Consider the following 18,977-nt stretch of genomic DNA (forward strand, 5'->3'; position numbering starts at 1 on the left):
CAAAAGTTGTACTAGATAATTGAACAAGAAAATGTTGCACTTTCGGCCAGCTCTCTTGCAGCTAATTGCGTTCTGTGGTTCACCGAATGTGACCTCTACGTCAACTTTCTAATGGTCCTCTAATGTAAGCCGAGGCTTCCGAACATTAAGGGCCGTCCCTATTTATTTACTCTATTTTGTTGCACAGTTTACTTCATTCGACGGACGCTAACAGGTAAGACCGCCCAGTTTACTTACTAATGTATCAATGATAAATATTAATTCACGTATAGTCATTGTCCCCTTATTAATGTATTGAATTTATTTCTAGTAACCTTTTTTCAATTCTTAGTAAAATGCAAGTAACTTTTAAAAAAAAATACCGATTTCAAATTGAAATATATTGAGAATCGTTTAAATCATGCTGCTGTTTATATAATATTGTATTCACCAGGCGCTAGATTCACAAAAATTCAAGGAAGGAATGTTTCAATTTTTATATATAAGTAAATATTTTATTTTTTCACTTGCTCATTTCATTCCTCTTTCGGAAAGTAGAGAAAAACCCCAATCTTCGGAAAAATAAAATTCCAAAAAGTGTCTGCAAAAATTCATCTTCGCTAGCCAAGGGTTTTCGGTCCACTTTGATCCCCATAAACCGAAAACCCTTGGCTAGCAAAGATGGCAAAAATTCGACCAGTCTAATCGGAATATCAAGCCGCAACAAATTCTTCTCATAAGGGGTAATTTTTTTCAGTGTTAAGAAAACACTAAAAAAAAAATGAAGCCCATGGGAAATACTGTGAATCTTTCGTGAACACATTCGATTAATATCCGGGTTTTTTTCTCTCACTATTTAAACTTTGCAGTAAGGACTAGGAGGCACCAATTCCCAGAAGTTTTTTCAAGATGACCAGGCTAGCAATCCTAGTATTACTGTTGACGTTCGCCAACTTCTCGTCAGCTTTCTTTTTATTCAGAGGTAAAAAAAATTAAACAAAAATATTTTTTTTTAAAAATTATATAAATCAAATGAGTAAACATGGAACGCATTATGTATTAAGATCATACGGGTATTTACATGTTTTAAGCAAAGATATCTTGCGAGTTAAATGTTTTTTGGTATCAAACTTAATATATATTATCTAAATCTATAATGATTATTAATCTGATATCGGAATAATTTTATAAAAAAAAAATTAAAATTACCAAATTTATATGTAAAGCTACACAATCGTAGAATTTGAAAGTTGTTGTTTAAGTCAAAAAATGTCCAAAGATTATATTATTCATCATTGTTTTTAAATTAATGAAATTAGTTAATCATATTAAATTTTTCGGGGTAGATCTGTGCGTCAATCATTAATAGCCCATGGTTTAAGTTTTCCTTACAAAAAGAATATTCACACGACATCAAAAGCTTTCCGAAACTTAGAATTATTGCAAATCGATTTATATCGTTTAAACACAGGTAATTCCGGAATGGGCTTAAACAACTACAACAGAGGACTAAGTAGCTGGCTAATGAGTAGTTTGGGAGGATTCGGGGGTTCAGAAGCAGGCGACGCCGGTGACATCATTGAACAGCAACAAGCCAATCAAAGACGATTCAACTCGTTTGGCGGAGGCGGATCCTTTGGAAATTTTTGGGGTGGCAGGGGAAGCGGAGGGTACAGAGGGTTCAATAGCCCTTACTTCTTAAATCCATATGGTGACTACTAACCTTCCTTGTCTTAACATCGTCGCAAATTGTCTCGTGTTTTAATAATGACATAAATGACGTCGTACAACCGACGCAATACCATTGGTTTATATAACATCTATAACACTTGTTTGTTTGATAATCGTTTGTGAACTGTATTATATTGTACTTTTGTATTACCTTTAGCAACTAGCATCTGTGTTTATATCTTTGTTTAGAAAAAAACCCATTTAACACATATCACATAAACATTATTAACATAGTCTCATCCACGTGCCACGTGGTTTAAAATTAACAGAATTTAAATGTTTTAAAACAAATCTTTGCAATGCTCATATTCATAAAGTAGTAAATATTATTCATCAATGAATCAAATATCATTTTTCTAAATTTTCTAAAATGGCGTTTAATATCAGCAGACTTATTTCATAACTTGTCTCAATTATGACACGTTTTATTCATTTCTACAGTTTTTTCTCTCTTTGATGATCTAATATCATTTTTCTAAATTCTCTAAAATAAAATTCAATATCAGCAGACTTATAAGCTTGTCTCAATATTGTGACACGTTTTATTCATTTTTACAGGTTTTTCTCTCTTTGATGCCTAAGATCACCAGAAATCCTCTTGAATTAAATGGCACTGCCTAAAGGACCATGTGATACACCTGATATCATCAGTCTCTCGCCTGAATTTAAACTCTGCCGATATTGCATTGGTGTGGAAATTTCTAATCAGTGTGCAATGTGACTATCAATGAAAATCATCATGCCATATATTTATATCAATATTTTTTGTCAATCATGTATGGATAACCTATAAGGAATAAATAAAACAACAAAATTTACATACATAATTGGTGGTTTTTTATATAATGATCTGTCAATATACAGGAAATTTGGTGTCTATATGCTTAGCCCAGGCATACAAGCCCCCGTTAATGTCTTTGAACTTGATGGACTCGGATTTGATGTGGTTCTTGAGTTTTTGGACAGCAATTTGTGAGTCATTTCCTCTTCTACACACCACATATACTGGGAAAGGCTGGTTCTCTCCCCCTGCTGATTTAGACACTATGTGATCCCTCAGGCTAGCTAAACGGTCCTCTCTGTCTATACAGTTGACAGGCAAATCTAAGAGGGGGTTAAGTTTATTTTCCTTAACATTATTAGATTTTCGAAGAATACAAAAATGTTGCATATATAGATACAATGAACCAGAGATAATTTTTATTACACTTACAATCATCTTCGCTAGCCAAGGGTTTACGTAAACCCTTGGCTAGCGAAGATGACTTACAATGGGTTTTTTCCTTTAATCTTGCCAAGGCTTTGAGAGAAAACACACAACTTGTCAGATAAAATCATTTCCTATAACGTATTTAAGCAGTGATGATTTTTCCCAATACATTTATTAATAAAAATGTGTCTCTAAATAAATTTGCTGATTTGTCTCAAATTCACTACGGCAAATAGTTTGACCTTTGTTACAAACATTGTGCAAATCTGACCTCTATGTTTTCACTTGTGTTATTCTAAATTCTTCTTTCAGAAGTAAAGATGAACATTTATTTAAACATCTCTCCTTCCCCTTCCCAATATCTTCTCATATCACTGATTCTATATACCTAATTCCTATAAGATACTTTGCCTTTCATATGTAACCTAACAATAAAAACAAATGCTCTACATCATTAAATAAAATGTACTAAAAACAAACAACCTTGAGTTAACATGTCAAACATTTCAAGACCCTGAGTATTTTTAGCAAACTTCAAAGACTTGGACATTAGGATACTATAAACTTCAGCAGGTAGCTGACAAATCTCCATTTCTACTGGCATTCTCACGTCAACAAGCACATGCTTTTGTCCAATGTCCAAAACCTCTTTGTATTCCTGAAAAAAAAAAATAACAGTATTTTTAACAAAGCCAAGAATTTAAAAATACCTCTTTCATGTTTTTTTTCAATGGTGTTTTTCCTTTTCAAAAAAATTCAACTTCTACTGTGAACTGGAGGCAAATGGTAAAATGCCCTTGTAGTAATTATAACCACCAACAACCGTTATGCAAGAACATCTTAAAGAAAAATTTCGTTGACTTTATATTACAGAGACCACATTGATGATTGTGGAACAGTAAGATACAGTTGTTTTGTTTTGCTCTACTATTCTACTGGTCTTTTGTAGGAAAAGGTAAGAATTGCACTACCAGGCTTGTCCTTTTACAGAGTGAAACACAACACGTCTAATGTGGCATCAGTTGGCAGCCTTAATGAGCTGATTTACAATTTATCTCTTTTCCCTCCCACCACAACCCAATAAAATAACTCAAAAAGGTGTTTTGTTCAATAGGAGATATCTGCGATAGGCTGGGTTTTTACGTATTTGGTGTAAAGGAATGGATTGTTTTGGGTTTTTTTGTTTGTTTCACATAACAGCCCTCTAATAATTGGTGAAAATCAGTCGTGTAATAGTGTTAGGGATGCTAAAAAGACGACTGGGAAAAAAAGATTTGTTCTAGCCAATTATACCGACAAAAAAAATAATAGTCTGACTTAAGCCAGCAAACGCTGTTTACTTTTACATGCAAAAGTCCTTTGATAGTATTAGCAGTATATTTACTTCAATAGATTTATACATATACCACTAATAGTAAAACGTAACTGCATATGTCACCAGTTGTTTACATATTAGTTCTCCGCAATGACTGAAATTTGCCTGAAGGTCAAAGCAATACATGAACGCATATGCAAGAGTCAATTGTTCCCTAGTTGTGAGTTAGTACATGGATTGTACAAGCTTCTAATTGTTCTCCTTTGATTTACTAAGTACATGTATTTACATTACCTGAACACTTATCCTGTCTTCACGTCCCAAAACACTCAATGACTTTTCCTACAAAAAATCAAACATTGCCAGTCTTTTATTCAAACAGTTTTTAGCTGCCAATTAAAAAATAATCTAAACAGATAGAATCATCCAAAATATGACTATGAATGCGAATTGGTTTTTATATTTTTTTTCTCCAATAGTGAGGAAAAATTGCTCGAAGTATGTGTATGCTATCAATGTGAATTATTATCAATGTGTAAAGAAAATAGTTTAGACTATTGCTAATTGTTTTTTTCTTAATTCAGTAGAAGTTGAAAATACAAATAAAAAAAAGAAGAAGTTATAGCAACAATATATTAATAAAAGACTTATAATTTTTACACAAGATAATTTTATATGCAGCTTAAATTATTTGTCATATTGTGAGCTTGCTGATCATAGCCATCATCTTGCAAATTCTACTTAGCTACACCATTAAATTAAAAAAGCAAACTGAGTTTGTCATCTTTAATCACTCCGATTTTTCAGCACCAACTCCTCAAGCGAGTCCTGGTCTAGTCTGTGGTTGATACTTATTTATACCTCTAGTATCAGACAAGTACCTCTTACAGCAGTATTAAAGGTGACAAACTACCTTATCATCGGGTCGGGAACCACAGAACTGCTGGTAGTCAATCAACTCTGTAATTTCTGGCCGCTGCCCACAAACAATGCAGTTTGGCTGTTTTGGCCGCAATTTGATTGTCCTAAATGTCCCTTCTTGTCCGTCAAACAAGAGCATTTTTTGGCAAAAGGAGGCTAAAAATTGTAAGGAAATCAATATTTTTTGTTCTTTGGTCTGGTTTTTTTGTGACACAAAAATAATGACTGTTTCAGTGTGAGTAATGTGCACCAGTTTTTACACCAACAGTATATATTCAACTCGTGCAAAAAAAAGCTTTCTAGATGTATTTACATGTATGCTGCAAATTTAATTTAAGCACAAAATCTGATCAGCTGATTTGTGATGAGAGAGAGAGAGAGAGAGAGAGAGAGAGAGAGAGAGTACTGGGCAATATTCAAGGTGATGGCCCAAAATGACCATCTCATTTGATCAATTGAGATTTAAAGTTAGCTGGATTGGCACAAATTACCACTTGAAGTGAATTGCTGTATTAATGATTCGGGATTGAACAACTGTACTTGTTATAATTATGGATAATAAATATAACATGTACATGTATACTGGGATGCATGTAATGCAATTACCTGAACCTATGTTTTATTTTGAGTTCTACTTAGCAATACAACTTCATTTTTTCTACATCTCTGGAAAAAGAATTAAAAATTCAAAAATATTTTTTTTCATACAAATGAAATTTTCAAAAACAGAAAATATGTATTGACATTTATAATCCTATTTATTTTGCGTGATAAGCACGACAGTTAAAACAGATTTTTGTACATCCCTTTTGACACTAGAAAGGCTCATTTTGACACCAGGCAGGTTAATGGGTTGTAAATGTCACAGTACCCATAATTAGGGCATGCCATGTTAAACAATATTTCATACGGGAGAATTTTGACAAGCTTAAGTACCGCATCAGACATGTTCCCAGAGGTAGAAAGCAAATTATTAAAGTTAGTACATTTGTATTTGGATTCTATTTATACTCTTTAATGTCTGAAAATGAATTATGTATTGGTTCTAAAATACTAAAGATTGGTATATAATCATGATGTTGTTCATTATTTATCATATTTTTCAGCAAAATTCTTGTAAATACTATTACAGGTTGTTTTTAAAAAAAAAAAACCCATATTTTTCAAAAACATTTCAAAGCTTTTATTTTTTTCTTGCAGCATGAAATTAAAACAATGGCGATTAGTACTTTTTGAGAAAATCATGAAATTTTAAACCATGGAATTGATTTTAACACACATCTACCCTGGAGTTGGTAATTAACAGATCTCTTGTTGTAGCTACATGTTTTTACTAACAAGAGGACAGCATGCATGTATTTTTAAGTTTTATCCTTCTCTGTGCCATGAAGGTGCATAAGGCCAGTGCTTAACCCCAATTTTCATGGTTCTAAGCCCATGGCAGTCATTGACTTCCCCTGGATGAAACACGTACCAGTCCATCACAGGTTAACCCCCAGCGTAAGCTGGCAGGTACCCATTTTCAGCTGGGTGGACTGAGACAATTAATGTAAATAAAGTGCCTTGTCTAAGTGCATAACACACAACATCAAGTGACACGGCAGGGTTTGAACCCGCGACCTTTCAGTTACAGGCCTAATACCCATGACCAATGAGCCATGTGCTCCAATATATATTTTTTAATACAATATTAATTTACTTTTGTTAAAGATATTCTACGAATTTTCCGTGGTAGATTAGATTAATGTTTTCAAAGCATTTGGAAAGTTTTTATCTACTTGTATGCCATGTTCATCATTATTTCATTTGTGATTTGAAAAAAAAGGATACATTCCATTCCACAGGCTATTTTGATGGCTTCTAAGGCTTGCATACTTCCAATGATCCCAGGAACTGAAACAAAAAGTACAGAGAAATGATGGGCTAGTGGAATCTGTGTCCATTCCAAATACCATTTGATATAAAGAATTTCAAGTTTCAGGAAAAAATGTCAACAATCACTATTAATAATATTATTAGTTTGGTTTTCTTCTGTGACTAAAAATGGAGTGTTTGTATCAAAGAGAAAGGTATTGTATGTGTCACTACATTTCCATTTACTTAATAATTTAATATCATATCTTCATATATTGAAATGTACCTTTTGCTATAATGCATCATTATTGAAAAGATTGAATATCACACTTTATCAGTCATGGTTAAATCAGGATTATGGACATATATAGTTCCTGATAAAATCTAGGCTTGCTGAAATATCTTTTTTCTTGTAGCTATTTTCTTACTTTATGGGAGGGTACAAACAATTCTAACTGAACAAATCAGACATACAGTACATTACTTGATATTCGGATAATAAGTTGTTTTTTAATCACAGAAACTATGCAGATGAAATAAAGAATACCGGTACTTGCATTGACAAATAAGTTGTCCATACATTTCAACTATAAGATTTTATAAGCAACAATTGGTTTAAACATTATGAATGATATTCATGTTTATCTTAATTATTTTCATTTAATAGGTAAAAACACATTACATGTATATGTATATACTGTCATGTGTATACATGATTTGAAATGAAAAAAAAATCAAAATATAAACTATCCTCTGGTGTTCAGAGACACATAGAATAAATACTCCTAAAAGGGCATTTAGTCATGGCATATCCAAGTATTAGCCAAGTTGAAAGTCCTTGTGACTTTGGCCAGTATGTTAATTAATGCCTGTACAGTATTACATTTCTATGCAAGAAATGCTCTAAAATACACATAACACTACTATTTCGGGCAACCGGTCATTGACCATAACATTAGATTTACATTAGCTGGCATAATTTATACATATATGTAATAAGTATCTAAAGGTAAATATATTTTGTGCATGCTTTGACAAGATTTTCTGAAAATCGTAACTCCTAAATGAAACCAAAAACTGTTTTAATGCCACTTTTTTTATTATCAGGGTAGTTGTTTTTCAAGATTGACTGACCTAAATTCTAGAATTTGAAAACAGTATACAAAATTCAGTCTGTGGAGTCAGATGAATGAATTAAACAAACCCATCATATTTACATGTACATGTATTAATAAAATCAGCAATAAAATTTGATTTGGGGGAAAAGACTTCATTAGATAAAACAAACTAAGAAAAAAATATGGTCTTGGGCCACACCAATATAATTTCTTGTTCATCGGAACCCGCGCGCTCAAATTTAAATAAAACTTCTATGAATAATATTATTTTTAATTTCTCGCATCCAGGAAATTCTGCACTGTTTTCTGTTGTATTTCCGCTTTATTTTTCAGATAGTTTTAATTTATTAATCAGAAAGAAGAAGAAAAAATATGACCGTTGCACAGATCTAAGTATTTATGTAAAAATTTTGGCAACAAAAAATAATAATTTTATTATTTAATTGCTCGCCTGATTTTCTCTGGATCTGCGATGAACAAGAAATTGTATTGGTGTAGCCTTATCTAAGAAGTTACATGTACATGTAACGATAGTTGTAACAATATTTTTAAAGTTATTGGTAGTTTGTTAAACTACCGGTAAGTTTATAATCGCTGCAATTTATTAATGTATCTTTCAAGGAATATTTGATGATTATATTACGCAGGCACAAAAAAATTTATCGGCCTCCAAATTTTTCTACATCTGATTGCATAGAGGAATCAATCGGGGAATTCAACTCTCCAGCACTGATACAATTGTACATATATCTGACAATTTAAACTTACTGACTCCCAGCACACCCCCATCAGAGCAGTTGGTGACAGTCTCTGGGGGAGGGGGTTTGGGGTACAGACATCTGTAGCAGGGTCCATCTTTATAACCATACACTGTCAACTGTGGAAGATGAATAAAAAATATGAAATGTCTTGCTTAAAATTTTCACCAAATTAAAAATACATGTATTTTCTTCTACAACATAACCTTTTCCTACTTATTTGTATATTTTGTTGGAATGTGTAATATCTTGCAATTGAACAATAAAAGTAAAAAAATGCTGTAAATTCCTAATCAAAAGCAAGGAATAAATATCCCCGTAAAATTGCAAGAAGCACATTTCGCGTCTTTTATAATCTCACTTCTATTTTTCTGAGAGAGGAAAACTAAAACTAGGATAAAAAATTTGGCATTCGTGATTTTATATTCTCCCCAATAGTTGCAAAAAGGTTGATTCGCAGAAGTTGATGTACTCGCTTAAAATAAGAAATCTACAGTACCCTCCTTAAAACATCTACTGTTCTACAAAAATGTGACCTATTCCATGAGTATCAAAACAATTTTTGTGTGTGTATTAAATATGAAGAAAAGTAAACTTTGAAATTGCTTACGGATGCTTATAGTCCATACATGTATGGGTACTGGGAGTATGTATAAATATTTCTACCCAAAGTTTAAGAGAGTGAATGATCCTTGTACAGGAGCTAGCGCTCAAGTACCAAAGTGGTTAAATCTTTGATTTATGTAAACCGACTATTTTTGGTCACAATAAAGGTTTATATATCACTGTGGTGCACACCTGCCTATTAATGATGAATAAGAAGCATTACAGCAAATATTCACAGTCGTAAAACTCACACCATTTTACCACACAGAGACGGAAGACACCACCGTCCTGTAGGCTGACATATTGAATACTTCACTGAATGGATGATCGCAATCATTTCAGGAAATAATTGATCTATGTACGAGTTACGGTGACATCACACTCAAACGAAAATACGAGAGGATTGATCTATGGAAAGAACGCAATGACATGACAGAAATCTATTGATAATGATCTGTTATAGTAAGACAAGTCATTGTAATTGTACAACAAAAATAAGATAATATATATAAATATTCCCTCATATATTTGACAAAAAGGCTTCCTGCAAAATTTTGTCAGCTAAAACTTTGACTATCATTATTACATATACTGTACATTGAAAGAAGTTTGGTTTCATATAATCATATACTATACCATACCTGCCCTTCAAACCTAAGAGCACTTCCTGACACCAGAGGTTTCTGGGATAGAATGCAAGCATCATTTAGCAGGTAGCGTGTGGCTACATTATCACTGGCATCCAAAACAATATCATAACTTAAAATCATTAAGGAAAACTCAATTTATAACATTTCATTGTACAAACCATGACTTAACTGCATTGAATAAAAGAAATCAAACAATGTTCAAACTAATGTAAACCTAAACTGTAGTTTGAACATTAAAATAAGCTGGTGTTATATGCAATGCATTTTTTATTTGTGCTGTATGAAAAATTAGTACACAATGTAAATACCCAAATGTGTTCTTTTAATAATAATTTTTCAATTACTCTTGTTAATTCAATACCTTCCAAGCAATTGCAAGAAAACCAAATATGAATTATTAAGTTTATGCAGAGAAATGCATGTGTATTTGATAAATGTAGTTATTAAACATACATGTATATTGATAGATTTATCAGTGTCACCTTTTGTCATGATTATATGAATAGCAGATTAACATGCATATATAACTGACACATTTCACACTTCTCTCCTGTTTACTTATAGAGTAACAGTTATGACAATCCAAGGGAACAGGTTTCCGTTGGTTCCCATATTTCTTGCAGGCATTTTGGTCCAAGGGTATGAGATGTACGTCATATAAATGAGTACAAAGGATACTTCTTAATGATCTGCAGTGCGTTTGAGCTGTCAAGTTGTACGTGGTGCGGAACACATTGCACATGAGAGTTCAACCTGCACAACAACAACAACAGCAATGAGAATGGATGCACAATGAATGACAGTTACATTTACGGCTAGAAGTATATTAAAACAGTCATCTCTTTATGGTGGGTCTTAAGTGGGTTATTCAGTTTTCTGTGGGAGTAAACAGGTTTGACTGTCATTACCTTAATTAAACAGCGCCATGATTTAATTGACCCTTGCAAGAATAAACGCAGTGTTAACATAATAACAATTCCGACATAAAAGTCAAATTCTGGTGTACGTGTTTATTTATGATTATTGCACAAACAAGGTACATGTATATATATAAAAGGTTTTTAGACATTTTCACATTAAGAAACCCCCACTCCTTTTTTATGTTTGCAAATGATGCAATTGGTCATTTGATGTTTTATGTAGTTGAGTGCTAACTTTGGATTAAATCAATTGGGGTGTCAATACTGAATGTGTTTAATACTACAAAATAATGTGTTTGTGTTCTTAGTATGACTGCTAATTAAAACCAATATTTGTTTTGAAATTCAAGAAAGATTAACTAACAGTAAAGTATGCATGTTTTCACCAGAGAAATTTGTATGATTTTTTTATAGTGCAGCTCCATAAACTCTACTGCAAAGGGATTGACATAGAGCAATATGATAATGCATAATTGATACTAATTTCAAAAGAAACTGAAAGGTGATCTGAAAATTCTATGAGAATAAATTGATACATACCCTCATTAATAACTAATTAAAAGTTAATTTTCTTTCTTTTTTTTTAATGTAGAATTACAGGTAACTACTAAAAATGTCATATTCCCAAAAAAGCAGTAGATGTTTGAACAAATCTAAAATGCAACAAGAATAGTTATTTTAACTTTTGGAAGCACTGTACAAAGGACAGTAACTCTAAAAATATAGTCATCAGTTGTGTTAAGGGTAGTAACTGTTGTATTTGTATTTATAATTAATTATCTGCAATCTATTTTTGGTGAGTCTCAATTAACTTGCTTTATTTTTTTCTTTAATATTTCACAACAAACTGATCTGTATTTAAAAGACACATGTCCATTAAGTTTTGCTCATATCACAGTATCAGGGGTTTTATGCCTCGCGGATCAAATCATCAAACTCTGTTTAAAGGATGATATCCCTTAAACATATAATAGCAACCCCTTTTTATACAATAAATTGTATAAAACTAACAATAAATTGTATAAAAACTACCAATCTTTTGATCATATTAAAACAAAAGTGAATGAATATGACACATCCTGCTTAAGTGTTGATAGTGTTGATCGTTTTTATTGTAATGATTGATGCATTACTGATGATTTTGTACACCCTGTAACAACGAAATTCGTTCTGGGATATGATCCTGCCCTTCCAATGAATAAAAATAAATTGAATGGGTAGATCTTGGTACAACAGATGATATGTATATGAAGGAATTGAGCAGAGCGGAAAAGAGTTTTTAACATTACATACTATCACGTACATGACTTTATTTACCAGTATCACCAAATTCTTACCAGTTGGGGAGGGGGGGAAGCTTAAGGATCAAAAATGAAATCTGTTGATAAAAAAAATTACAGATAATGTATTTTCATAAATGAATGTAAATGGCATATCAAGTCATGTCGAACACACTTACTGAAATCTATGTCACATGACAAGTGTGGCACAGATGAGTTACATGAAAGGTTAAGGGAGTTCACACCAGATAAACAACATCAGTTTGTAATGGGGAAGACCCAATGGACTTCAGCATTTTATAATACATGTAGTTACATATGAGCGCAGTGAGGTACATTTTTCTCCTTTTATATATAGATAGATTTTGAGAAGTTACATTGACCAATTGATGGAGAAAAATGTACCTAATTGCACTCGTATATTTTAAAGGCTTTAAAATGTGGGGTGGAGCTAAAAGAGATTGAATGTAAACAGTGTACCTCTACCATAAATAATGATTTATATCTCCCATGTTATTGTTTTTTCTTGGGAAAGAAAAGGGATTTTATAAGAGTACATATATCGAAGATTAAGTACATGTACACTGAAAAGAGAAATTTCCGAAATTTATTTTTTGCCAATTTACTAGGAACTTTATTTCACATCCTTTATATATATATAATTGTTTGGCTTTATTTTTGAGATGATAAACTCAAAATTGGCATACACATACATGTACAACTATTTGTGACTTTCAAATGTACTGTCAATTGGAAATTGATCAATAACATAAAATATTCGCTTTAATGAACAATTGATTTCATGGATCAACTCAACAATAAAATTCAGGAAAATTGGTATTCAACGAAAACTGATGAAACCACAGTATTGCCCCTTTCTGAAGTGTTTTCCAATCAACTTTCAATTAGGAGTGGACAAGTGTTTTGTTGTTGTAATTAAGAATCACTTACTGACTGCAAGCAGAGGCTGCTGAAGAAGATTTTGCCACGCCCACTTTTCCCTCCGAGTGAAGAATCTGGCGATGGAGGTTGGACAGTTCTACTGCGTCATAGTCTATGAAACCTATTCTACCTGGAAACCAAAATTATCAATAAAAGAGCCTTATTTCATTAAACAATTATATTATTACCCAGTAATCAGATTGAAAAAAAAAATTAAAATACAATTGAGATGATGTTATAACTGTCTTGGCAAAGAATAATAAGACTCCAACTCTAAATTAGTGAAGAACTTTTTACTGCAAAATACATTTGTTACTAAGCTTATAAAACAGACTTAGAATTTCTGTATACATGTAAACAATGTGTAATTGCTTGCTTCCTTCTTTATTTCAAATATTTAAGTCCTTATCAGAACAGTCAATGTAGAAGATGTTTCCTAAAGATTTGAATCTGAATACTGGTACTGCTCAACCATTCCATACCAGGAAACTGCTTACCTACTCCAGCTGCTGCCAAATATATCCCAGCAGGACAACCTAGGCCCCCAGCACCAACCACCAATACAGATGTGTTAGCCAACTTCAGCTGCCCTTAAATTAGTTTAAATTCATATTTTCAAAATGTATCATTATACATGTATATGAAATATTTTGAAATCGTTATTTGACAGGAAGTTGATGTCTGATTGGTACAAAAATGAATCCCATATACCGGGTATATGATATATGGTATACCTCTGCCACTTCATGTGGCGGAGAAAAAATGCAACAGAAATGGTCCGGGCAGACAGACAGACATACAAGGGTAAAAACAGTATACTCCCTCTCCTTTGGACAGGGATATAAAAAGTGCTTGAATTATAAATCAGTAATGAAAGCCTCCACAGTTGTAAAACCTAATAATATATTCATCATTTACATAAAAATAATTTGGTAAAGATTAGCAAATCGTTAAGGTCAATAAAGTTAACATTTGTAATCATTAATCTAATCACTTCACTGACCAAACAACCATAAACAAACATTTGCAGCAAAACCACTCAGTGTAAACAAGTAACCAAAGTATACCTTGCATACCGTGATGTACTTTGAGTGAAACCACCAGGATTCGGTCCACATACCTTGTACTCCGATTTCTGGAAGAATCAACTGTCTGCTGTATCTCCCTATTTCTGCATTTGATAGTGAAGACCTTGGTTCCAATTTATCATTAACTACATGTGGGTCAGTATCTTGAATTTTCTACAAGAGGAAACCTGCTTGGTGATAACTTGAATATAATCATGTGTAACAGTTATGTAGTAAACAGGTTGGCAAAGTTGCCGATCATCCTACAGGACAAACGATAGCCTGCTGAGAGATATTGTATTCCTAAAAGTATCTACATTTACAGTCTGCTTAACTTCAATTTGAGGGAATTTATAACCAATACAATTAAAATGTGTTGGTCAGACTAGTTAGAATACCAGCAACTGATAGCTTAGTTGGTAAAGCACTTGACTAGAGATTCAAGGGACCCAGGTTCAAATCCTATTCTAGAATAATTAAAGCCGTTCACAGTTGTGTGAGTATGAGGCATCTGGCAAATTTTACTATTTGCGCACACACTGCGCCTTGCACTACTCTGTTTACTATGCAGAGTCTGAGAGACAGCTTCATGTAAATCTTTAATAACAAGTAGATTACTAAAAACATAATTGTTATGCATTTTCCTTAAGATTAAAACATTTATAAAGCTACAAGATGATCCAAACCACATTTTTTTTTAAATACGTAAATACTTTAATAGGAAGTTTACTAAGAGTAAAGTTGATTCATTCCTTGCTGTGTTGGAAATTAACAAAACAGTGCGATATATCCTACTTAATATCATGTTTTATTGCATGTATAATGCTTTTGCATCATATTAACATGGAACTATTAACCAATGATATCACATGCAAATCAAATACTTGTTTCAACCATTTGGTACTGTGCCAACCCCTCTTGAACTGACAGGTTAACTCCTGCCAGTGGAAGAGCCTGGGACGATTTTGTAGGCCAAAGAACATTTAGGGAGAGGGCGCGAAATGTGATGGTCATGCATGCAGTTGATTGCTAGTCTCTCACAGTATCAAAATTTCCTGAGAGAATGTAAACAAAAAGTAAAGTCCGTTGAAATTTGACCTCATTAATATCAAGACCTTCGCCCATATAAATAAAGCCGTTTCAACAATAACTTGGACTTTAGTGGGATGTTACTATCTAGTTTGCTCATCAAAACTAGCTAACAAATAATGACTTCCTTTTTTCTAATTCCTGAAGAGAAGCTCATTTATATTCATAGACTGTAAAAACGGAATATTTTTCCTCAGTTTCTGCTCTGTTGTGTAAATTGATGCGGTTTCAATGAAATATACAGCCCTCTATAAAGGCAGACGAGTGTCATTGCGGGGAGTTCAATATACCCATGTCTATTAGCCAATGACTGGACATATTACCATGAGCAGACCCCCCGTTCATAAAACTGGAGTTTGTCACGTACTGTCCATAGTTCAAGCTCTTGTTAAAACGGCTCGAGGTCTCACAAGAATCAAAATTCGAGTTTCCTCTATCATGTCTATATAGGAGCATTGTAAGAATAATTGCATTGCACATAAGTTGACTTCACTACAGAGTTATCTTTAGACAAGTTTACCAAAAGGTCTCTTAATCTCTTGTTTTCTTGATCTATTTGTTCAAGTTGCAATCTCAAAGACTGTATTTCTTTCTCCATTACAATACCGAAGATGCTATAAACTGTCTGACATCGTGCACGTTGTTTATCACGGAAATGAATCTTCTTCGGCCCTCCGATAAAGAAGAGTTCTACTTTTTGTTTACGTCTTGCAGACGATAAATGTGTTCTCCAAATGGCACGTATGAAGCAAGTTCAAAGAAAACCTAATCATCTGGCACCTAAAGGAAATACAATTGTTAATATCTCTAAAACTTTTAACGCCTTACATAAGCTTCAACTGCAGTCTAAGGTAACTGGAGGGATAAAAGAACCACGGAATTGGAGACCGAGCTCAAGTGCTCTCTTGGAAATCAGGAGGTACCAGAGAACAACCAACTTGCTGATCCCAAAACTTTCTTTTCAGAGGATTGTTAAATCTCTCACGAATGAACGGTTTGAGGGAATAAGATTTCAGACATCGGCATTACATGCTTTACAGGTATTTGATCTGAACTGTTCAACATATTTTATTGTATTATGGATTGGGCACAAATTATAAAAAACTCTTAAGATTCGCCCCCCCCCCTCCCTACATGTATAACATATTCAACATATACGTTTCACAGTATGTACATATTTGATAGTTTTGTTTACATTGGCTACCCCCCCCCCCTCCCACCCCCAGAGTAGAATGTGAGTCTCAGTGTAAAGAATATGGACTTAAATCTGAGAAATTTATCCGGCGGAAAAAACTCCTTCCTGATTTGCTTTACAGGTAGGCCTAACATTATAAATATCCGCGACAGTATGTGGATTTGACCGACTTATGGTTTTTTTTTAGGTGAGTGTTTAAGTTTTTTGTAAAATTATAAATGTGTACATCTTTTTGTGATCATTTATAGTAGTGTGTACAATGATACAACTTTACAAAGAGCTAACGTAAGTGTAGTGTTTGATCCACTCCAATCCCTGCTTAGCGAAGTAGACCTAAAAGCCTAAGCTTGTAAAATTTCAGATGACTATTCATGAACATTTCATTGATATATATGCTTGTTTTCATCTAAAGACTATTTAAAATTCAATTTAAACAATTCATTCGGGAATGAAGGTAGCGTAAAAAAAAAATGCATAAACCCATTAGTATAGCTTCGGCCTATTACGAAATAATCCACGCAATGTATTTTGTTTTTGTATTTTATACGACAATATTTACATTATTCATTCATTGTAACAGTCCAACACAAATGACGTATGGTTGGGGGCGCAATTGGGGTTCGCATACTTATCACTACTGAAAATTGTATAAATAAGTATATAATAAGAAATCATTCTTTGAATATTATGAGGTGATAATTTTGGTCGGGACGTTATCAAATCTATCATAAAGCCCTATTCCTTAAATGTACGCATTATGATCTATCATAAGTACTCAATAACTCTTTTGAGGATTTTTTAAAAAGTTCCGGAAATGCATGTACATGTACTGTTATATTCATTCACGTGAAAAAATTAAAATTAAAACTTCTGAGATTATAATTTGATTTTGTCATATGAGTTCTCTCTCATTTGCACCGCATTTTACAAAAGAAATTGTGACTTAGTACGACCTCTTTGTTTCTGCAATATGCGAGATTGAAATGTAGTTTGGAATATAATGGTTTTCATTATAGATGAACTTTGCTTTAAAAATCTTTTCAAGAGACGGAAAATATTTAGAAAGTCAATTAGTGTCATTGTTTAACCAAAGGCAGTCCATTAAGTATACATCAAGAAAATATTAAAACGAACATAGATTTAAAGATTAGTGGTGAACCTAAAACGTTTTGATAGAGAATTCATTTTTTTTTTCAATTCACATCTTTTATTTTAATCTCATATTTCAGGAGGCTTGTGAAGATTTTATTGTCAACGTTTTGGCGGACACGAACCTCTGCGCCTTGCATGGGAAAAGAGTCACAATTTTACCCAAAGATATGCAGCTAGCACTTAGAATAAGAGGAAAAAGGGACTATATTCTCGATTTTAAAGAAGAATGAAAACTTTTACCGGTATATTGCGTTTGCTTGAAAAAATTATCTAAGTAGAACTGCGACCCCAGAGACCTATATTTACATGAATATATATATAAGTTTAGAACCGATATTTCAATATGTACCAAAAAGCCTGCTGATACTTTATCAACTGGATTTATAAAATTTGGCGGAGTATATATATTTTTATTTGCTATTTTATTTACAACCCATGCAGTGGCATACCGGTATTGATACATGGTATAATATTAAAATTTTGATAAGCAACGCGAACCTATATAGACATTCATGTATTTTAAACTTATATATCATGGTAGCAGGATGGAACGAATGGTGCATGTACTTGTAAGCTGCAACACAACTTCTGTTGATCTTAATTAATAGACAATTGTTACGTGATTAAAGCATTCGTTATATGTCTATGTTTAAAGTAACTATGTTTATTCACTAATCAAGGGCCTTCATGGGGCATATATATATATATATGTATTTAAAAAAATATTTTTTTTAAGATTGAGTATAACAAATAATAAATGAAATAATAGCAAAGAATGACCAGGACCACATTACTAACCATATGCAAAATGATTCATCGATACAATAGTGTGTGTGTGTGTGTGTGTGTGTGTGTGTGTGTGTGTGTGTGTGTGTGTGTGTGTGTGTGTGTGTGTGTGTGTGTGTGTGTGTGTGTGTGTGTGTGTGTGTGTGTGTGTGTGTGTGTGTGTGTGTGTGTTTGTCACATCAGTTGTCATAAGTGTTAAGTGTCCTGTGCAATTTACATTAATATATACTTGCAGGAGTTTACGCTTTTAAAGAAAGTGTATATAGCTGGATTTTCAAATTAAATATAATTTTTTGTTTTAACTACGTTTTAAATAACATTAACTATATTTTCAAATATTAAAAAGACAAGTGCTGATTTAGGTCATTATCTGAACCTTGAATATTATTCATATGGCGTCAATT

The 18,977-nt window shown here is 32.8% G+C and overlaps 1 protein-coding gene and 1 long non-coding RNA gene across 2 annotated transcripts; one reads left to right on the forward strand and one right to left on the reverse strand.

The window, feature by feature from the left end:
- The first annotated feature begins 174 nt into the window (after window positions 1-174).
- On the forward strand, window positions 175-2,537 carry LOC105347676 (uncharacterized). The gene is made up of 4 exons (XR_010715028.1): window positions 175-214; window positions 849-961; window positions 1,451-1,690; window positions 2,269-2,537. It is a non-coding gene; the product is annotated as an uncharacterized lncRNA (long non-coding RNA).
- Window positions 1,440-16,175, reverse strand: LOC105347675 (adenylyltransferase and sulfurtransferase MOCS3). Its single transcript, XM_011456841.4, has 12 exons — window positions 15,961-16,175; window positions 14,405-14,525; window positions 13,782-13,874; window positions 13,294-13,414; window positions 10,821-10,895; window positions 10,134-10,251; window positions 8,897-9,005; window positions 6,987-7,049; window positions 5,149-5,312; window positions 4,530-4,577; window positions 3,479-3,578; window positions 1,440-2,814 (listed from the first exon to the last, which is right to left on the reverse strand). Exons 1-12 carry the CDS (start codon window positions 16,036-16,038, stop codon window positions 2,564-2,566), a joined length of 1,341 nt encoding a protein of 446 aa, XP_011455143.3. The 5' UTR covers window positions 16,039-16,175; the 3' UTR covers window positions 1,440-2,563.
- Window positions 16,176-18,977: the final 2,802 nt, after the last annotated feature.

This window comes from Magallana gigas, chromosome 6 (assembly GCF_963853765.1).
Source record: "Magallana gigas chromosome 6, xbMagGiga1.1, whole genome shotgun sequence".
Lineage (NCBI taxonomy): Eukaryota > Metazoa > Mollusca > Bivalvia > Ostreida > Ostreidae > Magallana > Magallana gigas.